Source organism: Notolabrus celidotus, chromosome 10 (genome assembly GCF_009762535.1).
Source record: "Notolabrus celidotus isolate fNotCel1 chromosome 10, fNotCel1.pri, whole genome shotgun sequence".
Taxonomy (NCBI): Eukaryota; Metazoa; Chordata; class Actinopteri; order Labriformes; family Labridae; genus Notolabrus; species Notolabrus celidotus.
The window spans coordinates 13,438,190-13,447,326 of NC_048281.1; the positions used below are offsets into that span (position 1 = coordinate 13,438,190).

A 9,137-nucleotide genomic window follows, 5' to 3' on the forward strand; every position below is an offset into this window, starting at 1 on the left:
GCATTCAATCCAAAGACAATGTTTGAAGTATACTATATAATATCACAAATATTTCTATTTATGTCAATGATCTGTGTGATAACTTGCCAAATGCCTTGTATCACTTTTACGTTGATGACACCATTATTCACTGCTGTTCATCATTGGTTACTCTGGCTTTTAAGTTTTTACAGTCTGCCTTTTATGTTGTTCAGTCTCTGCTGAAACTAAAACTGGTCTTGAATGCAGATAAAACCAAATTGATGTTTTTCTCCAACTCAAGTGAGTCTCAGGAAAACATCCCCTTGATCGTGACCTCACAAGGAAAACCTATGGATCTTATCACTATTCCGGTTGTCTTATCGATCGGGAGCTTTCGCTCAAAGCACATATTGCCAGTTTGGTCTCAAAACTCAGAGTGAAGCTAGATTTCTAACTTCAGAAATAGATCCTGCTTCTTCCTCAGAGCGAGGGCACTTCTTGTAACTGCAACTTGTCTGTCTTTGCTTGATTATGGTGATGTGCTGTACTTGAGGTTAGTCACTGGTTGCACACACCTCGCTCATCATTGTGAGCTGTATGTCATATCTGACTGGCCATCTTTGAGTGTATGAGGCATACACATTGCGTCTGATTTACAAATCTCTTCTTGGCTTGGTTCTGACTTATTTGTGTGTGTATCTCCAAAGCGCTCCTGTGACATTTTACAACTGTGTGTTCCTCATCTTAGGAGGTAGATAAAAGAGCGTTCAGTCTGCTTGGAAATCACTCCAGAAGGATTTGATATTGACAGACCTTATTTCACTTGAAGCCTTTGGCTCTGTCTTAAAAGAAAGACAGCATGAGACCACTGAACAGTGCCTGTGTTTTCAAAAATGATTTGTTGTCTGTGATCTCCATCAGCACTTTATCTGCGAATTAGTTGCACCTTTTGAATAATTGATTGTTTGTTACTCATTGTCTGTCTATTTTGATGTGTGCTGCCCTTGTGAAAGAGGTCTTGATCTTGATTATCTGGTTAAATAAAGGTAAAAAAAACAGTTTATATCATATCTTATATTGTATTGTACCGCCTTAAGTCTTTACCCAGATCATGACACATATCTTATGTTGTATTAGAAGTGTACATAGTGTATACATCTGTAATGTTTGCTATATTTAATTTAATTTTATATTCAGCATTATCATTATTTTTATTTTATTTTATTTTAATTTTTATTGATTAATTCTATTTTTTAACTGTGTAAGTACATTGTTGTATTCTCATGTCCCGTGTTGTAAGCTGCTGGAACAAACAAATTTCCCCCAATTGCGGATGAATAAAATGTAAAGTTTATCTACCTAATGAATTGTATCATATTGTTTCACATCATTGATAAAGGGGAAATAAGCTGTGCAGAAGAAAAGAGCACATTAAGATCATTACAATGCAATATTACATAAAAATGATACCAAAAAGTACACAGACTAGGTCAAATTAAAATGAAAACTCAGAGAAATATTTATGGTTTCATTCATATTGTTTGATATTGTAATACGTTTTAGTTAGCAGAGTTGAGTTAAGAGTTAGAAAAGTGAATCCAAAAGTTTTCAATCTGTTTGTTTGTCCTCTGATTCAACCAGGAGAAACATGAAAGCTCAGATGAATCATGATGCATATTTGATCTCTTAGAAGTGGAACATCTAGGCCATAAGAAATCGTCCACTACTCGTTGATCGTGCTGGTTAGAGCCCACCCATCTTTATATCAGCCTCACCAGCTGTGGCTGTAATCTCGTGTTGTGGAGCCTTCAAGAGGTCAAACTCTAATAGTGTGATACATCAGCTGTGGGGGACACATTTGATAACCCTGCTGCCCCATGTGGACTCACACAGTTTAATGCAGTGGGCAGCTAATGGGGCAGACTGATGACCTCTTTATCTAGTATGTGGGCTGTTTGTTGGTCATGTTTTCGTGAGTCTGTGTCCAGCATAGAGTATCCTGTATTGTTCCATAATGAAAAACGAAACTTCAGTTTAGACAGACTAAGAAAACTCATGGCTTTTCAAACATTTGTGTTTAAGATGACAGTCATGCAAAAAGTCAAATCTGTGCAACAGAGAGTGCTTGAATAGAAATGTGAAGCTTAAGTGAGTCCCATCCTTGGATGCGCAGTAAGAGGAGCACATTTAGTCCACTCTGAATGCATTTGTTTTCACTATGCTAAAGAGTCCATGCTTAAAATAATTTCCTCCTTCAATATGTATGCAGCTGACGTCCACCATGTCCTGATACGCGTGAGGTCACTGCAGCTGCTGGATCCGGCTGCATGGACAGACATCTGAGCAAATGGCCGAACATTTGAAACAGATTTATTTTGGAAACAAATCATCAAGGGCTTTTTATAATTCTGCACAACAGAGAGGGCATTCATTGAGTTCCTACAATGGCATTCTAATCCATGTGCACCTTCTCTGACAAGGCACAAAGTCAATCGTTTGAGAGCCTGTAGCCTGCTGCTAGAGATTAACAGCTCCCTGAGGAGTACAGTTTGTATTGACTCGCTGATAAAACGTCTGCTCTCTGCTGCTGCCCTCTGCTGGTGGGAATATAATTAGATTATTGCTCTCAAAATACAACAGATCTAGCTGGTTGTTTACATTAGGGAATAGCAGTGTATGAGTGCCTGGTACAGATTATTTAACACTACTGCTAGCTGAAATCAATATCCAAGGGGGTTCATCCTGACCTGGATTTAGGGTCAGGTTACATTTAACTGATCAGTTTTTGCTTCATTTTATATCTATAGAGGTTGCTGCAAGGATAAACTCTACAGCTTTGTCAACTCGGGCACCAAATTGTCCTGACAGTAGCAAAGGGTGTCACTTTGGATCCCTTCAAAAGTTTAATTTTGAGATACATAAAAAAAATTGTGCAGTGAAATATAACTTTTCTTCTCTTAGATAAATCATGTTTGCTTATTTTTACTCCTCCAGAATAATAATATGCAAATATTTCAGATAAAAAAAAGATATCCTTCTTTCCTGTTTTCACATCACACTGGTGGAAGTTTTACTTGAACCATTTTTGTCTCCAAACAAGTTGTAATGTAACAGTATCATCAATCGCTTGCTAAGATCTAAAGTTTGGCACAGAGAAACTTTCCCTTCTGAGAGTGAATGAAAAAAGAGGCTTCAATTGACTAACTGCAAAAATAAAATTTGCCACCACTATTTTTTTCAGCTCAGCTCAATTCAAACAACCTGTATTAACACTTGTAGCGACATTGGTTTTTGAGTAGCCTGAAAGGGAAACAAGCACAGCTGTGTACAGACAACATACGTATGTGAAAGCTATAATATTAGATAAGATCTTAAATAAAAAAGTCTCCAAATTAGGTATGGGAGGTAGAGTCTTCAGTTACCAGACACCTTTCCTATGGTATCATCTTCCAGCCAAGGTCCAGGATGCAGACACCCTCACTACTTTTAAGATTAGGCTTAAAACTGTCCTTTTTGATAAAGCTTATAGTTAGAGCTGGCTCAGGCTTTGACCAGCTCCTAGTTATGCTGCTATAGGCATAGACTGCCGGTGGAACTGACACACTGAGATCCTATCTCATCTCATCCCCCATAACTTACTTACTTACTTATCTCTCCCTGTCCCATTAAAGTTACTAACCATAGACCTTTCTGGAGTCCCTAAGCTCCCTTGTCTCGTAGGTTCCTCTGAGTCGATGCCGTAGAAGTCCTGCTCTTGTGGACATTTCAGACTCCAGCTGATACAGACAAACTGGACTCCAGCGGCATTAGCTATTACCACTACTACTATCTGTCTCATCCCTATCTGTCTCATCACTATCGTCTCTCTCTCTCTCTCTCTCTCTCTCTCTCTCTCTCTCTTATTCTCCTCTATCCCTCTTTTCAACCCAAACTTGTCTGAGGTAGATGGCTGTCTTAAATGTGTCTGGGTCTGCTCGAGGTTTCTGTCTGTTAAAAGGACGGTTTTCCTTACCTAGCTAAATACTGCGAGGTGCAATGAACAATTGTGATTTGGCGCTATACAAATATAGATTGATTGAAAACACAAAGACTTTTCTTTATCTTGTTTCAAACTTTTACACTGTTGCAGAGGCATGATAATATAATATTGTGGCTGTGCTGTTAAAATGCTTAAAGCTGTTTTAATCTAACATTTAGTTTTACTGCTGCTTTATCACTCAAGAAGCACTGCTAGGTCTCCCTTAGTGAAGCACAAAGAACAGATACTTAATGTTTTAATTTTAAATGCAGGAATTTATGGCCCAATTTACAAATTCATTCCCCAAACACCACCCATCTCCGTCTGTAGAGGATGGGTGTGGCTGTACAGTGTCAGATTACACACAGACCTGCTCAACAGGCACATCCACCCCCCCCAACACCCCCTCCCTCTCCACCTTCATTGGTTGAGGGCAAACCGCTGCTCTCGACCAGCCTGTTTCCTGCATGGCAGAGACTTTTGTCTGTGAGGAAGTGACATCACGACACCCGGACCAGCCACACATACAGTGAAAACAGATGGGGACCAAATGCCTGTCAGATGTTTTCTGACTCCATTCAAACCTCCATTGCACAAAAAACAGCAACAACCGGGCGTTCAAGCAACAACTTTTTCCTTACTCCACAGTGAGGCAGTATGTCTGCTGGACAGGAGAATCAACAAGACCCTACATGTCACAGGGGAGCTGCTGTGTTTTTCTCCAACCCTCTGATGGGTGGTGAGTAGGTGCTCAGAGAGTTGCACGCAATGTTGTTCTAATGCATATGATACTGTGTAAACTGTGACTCACTGTTGCTTTTAATGTGCACACATAGAGGTTGAATCAGACTGGTCTCCAATTCATGATGCTGCGTTTAACGGACGCCTTCTTGCTCTGCACAGACTCATCGCTCAGGTGAGGTTTCACTGGACATGTCAGCTAGATTAAATCAATAACACAGCACATAAATGAATCATTATGGGATGCATTTCATTTGTGTTTTATAAGAAAACATTATATGATGATGACTGGAGTCATGTCATTTTGTGGGTATGACACTCAGGTGCATCTTCAGTGTTTCACAGGATCTTAAACCTTGTTCTGTGTTCTGTTTACAGGGTTCAAGTGTAAACCTGAGCACTCTGGATCAGGTGACTCCACTCCATGGAGCCTGCATGAAAGGAAACATGGCATGTGCACGGCTTCTGGTGGAAAACGGGGCAAATGTTAGTACGGCTTTACATTCTACTTATGCTTTTTCTGTAGAAATTAAACCAGACTTCAGTATGCATGTTTTGTATCTTACTTTATTATAATCCCTGTAGATGTGTAGCTACAACCATGGGAATTATTGCTGGGTTTAACTGTGTTTGTGCATATAAGTGAGAGATTAACCAAACACACTTAGAAATGATCATGCAGACCATGCATGCATAATAACACACTTACAAACATGATCAAAGAATTCCTCAGTGGACAGCAGATGTAGTGCATTTATCTGGTTTTGTGTAAGACAAATTAGTGAGTGATGTTCTGCATTATTAGCTTTTTATAAATGTAATTTTTATGGAGAATTTAAGGTGGATTATCTGAATTATATATGTATCCATGTCAGGTAAATATTTCCACGCTGGATGGACAAACTCCTCTGTCAGAAGCCTGTGCTGGTGGTCATGTGACCTGTGTATCCCTGCTTCTAAAACACGGAGCAATCCCTGTGGGGAACAGCCAGACCAGCTCTCCAATCCACAGGGCAGCAGCAAAAGGTCAGAGGTCACATTCTGATGCATATGTTCAAAAAAAAATTGCTCATCCTCTTTCTCAGTCCCTAAAACGGAACAAAGGGATCGAAAACAAAAGAGAAGCTCTGAGAAATGTTTAATGTATTCAGAAGTAGTCCGTGTTGTTATAGCCTTCGAAGTAAAAATGATTACACATTCTTCCCAGGAGAGTCTGAGTGCGAGCAGATTTCAAAGAAAACCTTTCAAGTGCATCACTTCTCATTGTGATGACTCTGGTAACTCTGTCTAGGTCACTCAGAGTGCATCGAGAGTCTCGTTCAGCACGGTGCAGATGTGGATCATTACACCGCCCAATCAGGTTCCTCTCTACATGTGGCCTGCTCCAATCAGCAACTGGGTGCTGTGAGGAAACTGCTTCTACTTGGTAAGAATACTTTCAGGTAAACTTTTAAACTCTCCAATAAATGAGTTCTTTGAAGTTAGAGAGGAGACTATCAGCTGAGGTAATACAGGGCTTTTATAACAACAGTTAGAGTAGACATGTCCACATGGTAGAAGAAACTGGCAACTACTGGTGCTTCAGATGTGTCTGTTTGTTTTTAATGTTTTGCAAACCCATTACTACTTCCACATGCATTAGCCCTATGACATGAACATGTTGTCATTCTTTATCCATAGCAGAAACATGCCTCATTGTAAATAGACTGTTTTTATGTAGCACTTTCTCTCTTCTGACCCCTCAAAGTGCTTTTACATCACATTCCCACACTGCTGGCACATCCACTGCAAGCACTTGGGGGTTAAGTGTCTTGCCCAAGGACACTTTCACATGTAGTGTTAGAACCTGGGATTGTCCCTCCGATTATGAGACGACCGACTCTACCACTGAGCCACAGCTTCCCCATGTGGCTGCTGTCATACTGTCATACTCTGGCTCCTCAGTCAAAGCTTGATTTGTGACAAACAAAAGGATTACCAGCTAACAGGTTTCCACATATTGGGGTTTACAGGGTCAGATGCAAAGTAAAATAATGCTACTATTACATGTACACACATGGAGTCCAAACACTATAGGAGTAGAGCCAATGTCAAACATGCAAACTTCAAAACAATGTTGACACTTGAGATGAAGCTTTCATTTATTTGGGGCAAAGTATCAGTGCTGCAGAATAGTCAGTTTTAAGTACAACTCTTGCTTTTCAAGGTTAATGCAAGTAAAGGATAATAATAAATATTCAATCAATCAATCTTTATTTATGTAGAGCCAAATCACAACAAATGTTATCTCAAGACACTTTTACAAACATAGAAGGTCTAGACCAGCGGTTCCCCCTGGGGGGTCGCAAGATTTCTCTTCCAGAACCTGTTTTTTTTAAAGTATGATATGTTTGACCAATTATTGAAAAATATCAACAAAAATAGTAATTCTATTTGAAATTAAACCTTGCAAATACATTTTTTCCTTTTCATTAGTTTTCTGCCTTTCTTTGTTGCCAGATGACTCCTAAGGTCAGGGTCAGAGTTAGGGTTTGGTACAGTAAATTTACAAAAGCATCAGTAGCAGTAGGTTCATTCTCAGCAGCACAGGAAACACAGACACATAGACCAGCTAAATGAAGTTTGAAGCAACATTTCATCACTTCGAGGGACAGTGGAGGTCACAAGCCTTTAGCACCTATATTTTGGGGGATCGTAGAGTGAAAAGTTTGGGTACCTGTGTGAATGTACTGTTTTACTTTTCATCCCTGTTTTGCAATCTGTGCAATAGTCTTGTTGTTAAACAACAAAAACAACTTTACTTGTTTAAATATCAATAGATGAGTTAACAGTCTAGCTAGAAAATGACCAAAAGTATTTTATTTAAGGAATACAGACGGTATACAAAATGATGCTCTAGTGTAGAAGAAGAAAAGCGATCACTCTCCCCTGCAGTTATGTAATGTGAGAACATCATACCTCATCAGTCTGTGCTCTCCCCCAGGTGCCGCTGTGAACAACCATGTGTCTGGAGACTCTGCGCTGCACATCGCTGCTCGTCTTTCCTGCCCTGAGCTGGTGTCTGTCCTGCTCGACCACGGGGCCGACGGCTCCCTCAGGAACTCAGAGGGCAAACAGCCGCTGGACCTGGCAGCTCCAAACAGCCTGGTGGAGAGGCTGCTGAGACAAGGAGGTATTTCATCCAAACTGAAAAAGTAGTGGGAGTTTTCATGGCCTCTGCATGCCTTCATTTAATAATCTCTCCTATCATGGCCCTGTTTCTCTCCGCATGCTCACCCAGGAGTGTCTCCTCTGAAGCAGCTTTGCCGGCTGCACATCAGGAAAACTGTGGGGAAGCAGAGACTGGGTGGGATTCAGCACATCCACCTTCCCACAGAATTGAAAAGGTATCTTCTGTACCAATCACACCCAGGGGAGGATTTGATGGACTGAGAAATCTCCCCTCTCATATTTCACTTCCTGGCCACCAGGGGGGGTGCTTACACAATCTGGCTGAGAGAGGGCGACATCATGGCTCCTGTAGATAATTACTGATAATCTTCCTGTGTGACAGATCTCTGTAAACAAACCCGCTCACATGATCAATCTGGACTTTTCAGTGAAAACTCTGGAGTCTTGGAGGAAGATTTTGTCATTAAATTTTCATTAAAGATATACATATTTAATAGGAAAATGAGAGCAACACAACTTCTGTTACATGATGAATAATTGATGCAAAAAAAAATAAACATACTACACCAATATTTTCTATTACAGAGGTCTCAATATTGAGACAATATTATTGTTTTTGGTGCTGCTGTATTAAGATCTTCTCTTTACAATAAATCTGCTTTCATACTACATCTTCTTCATCTCCTTGCATGCTGCTAGAGAGTTCCTGGAAATAGTTAATTTATCTGTTTATTTATCCGTTTTATCAAGTGACAATACATACCCTTGCCTTGTGTTCTTATAATGAAAAAGTCATCATACGTCACAACAACAACATTGGCATACCCCCCCATTATCCCACTCTTAAAAAGTCGTCGAATCCACTCTTTATGTTCCAAATCTAAAAAAAGTCATCATAACCCCGCTCTTATGTCCTGCTCTAAAAAGTCATCACCCCTCCCCACATCCCAATTCTAAAAAGTCCACCCCATTACGTCCCTATCCCAAAAAGTTGTGCCCCGTGTCGCGACCCTGCAAAATGTCGCGCCCCCCCTCCATGTCCTGACTCTTAAAAAATGATGTCATACGTCCCTCCTTCAGCAGACTCTCAAAAGAGTCTTCATATCCCCCCTCCTTACACCCCAATATTGAAAAGAGTCATCATACCACCCCGTAACTTCGCTACCCTCAAATAAAGTCATATCACCCGTTTGTGCTGACCCTGAAAAAAGTCATCATACCCCCATCTACCATCCAGAACCTGAAA

At 40.4% G+C, this 9,137-nt stretch overlaps 1 protein-coding gene across 1 annotated transcript; it reads left to right on the plus strand.

Annotated features, from left to right (window-relative positions):
• Positions 1-4,479: 4,479 nt before the first annotated feature.
• Positions 4,480-8,446, plus strand: LOC117820554 (ankyrin repeat and SOCS box protein 9-like). The gene is made up of 7 exons (XM_034694374.1): positions 4,480-4,718; positions 4,816-4,895; positions 5,099-5,206; positions 5,596-5,746; positions 6,012-6,146; positions 7,704-7,892; positions 8,001-8,446. Exons 1-7 carry the CDS (start codon positions 4,637-4,639, stop codon positions 8,150-8,152), a joined length of 897 nt encoding a protein of 298 aa, XP_034550265.1. The 5' UTR covers positions 4,480-4,636; the 3' UTR covers positions 8,153-8,446.
• Positions 8,447-9,137: the final 691 nt, after the last annotated feature.

Excerpts from the sequence above, each read along its gene's own strand:
- LOC117820554 (XM_034694374.1), top strand. The coding sequence starts at position 4,637 with ATGTCTGCTGGACAGGAGAATCAACAAGACCCTACATGTCACAGGGGA. Across the intron at positions 5,207-5,595 it reads TGGTGGAAAACGGGGCAAAT|GTAAATATTTCCACGCTGGA; the intron begins GTTAGTACGGCT and ends TATCCATGTCAG. Across the intron at positions 7,893-8,000 it reads GAGGCTGCTGAGACAAGGAG|GAGTGTCTCCTCTGAAGCAG; the intron begins GTATTTCATCCA and ends ATGCTCACCCAG.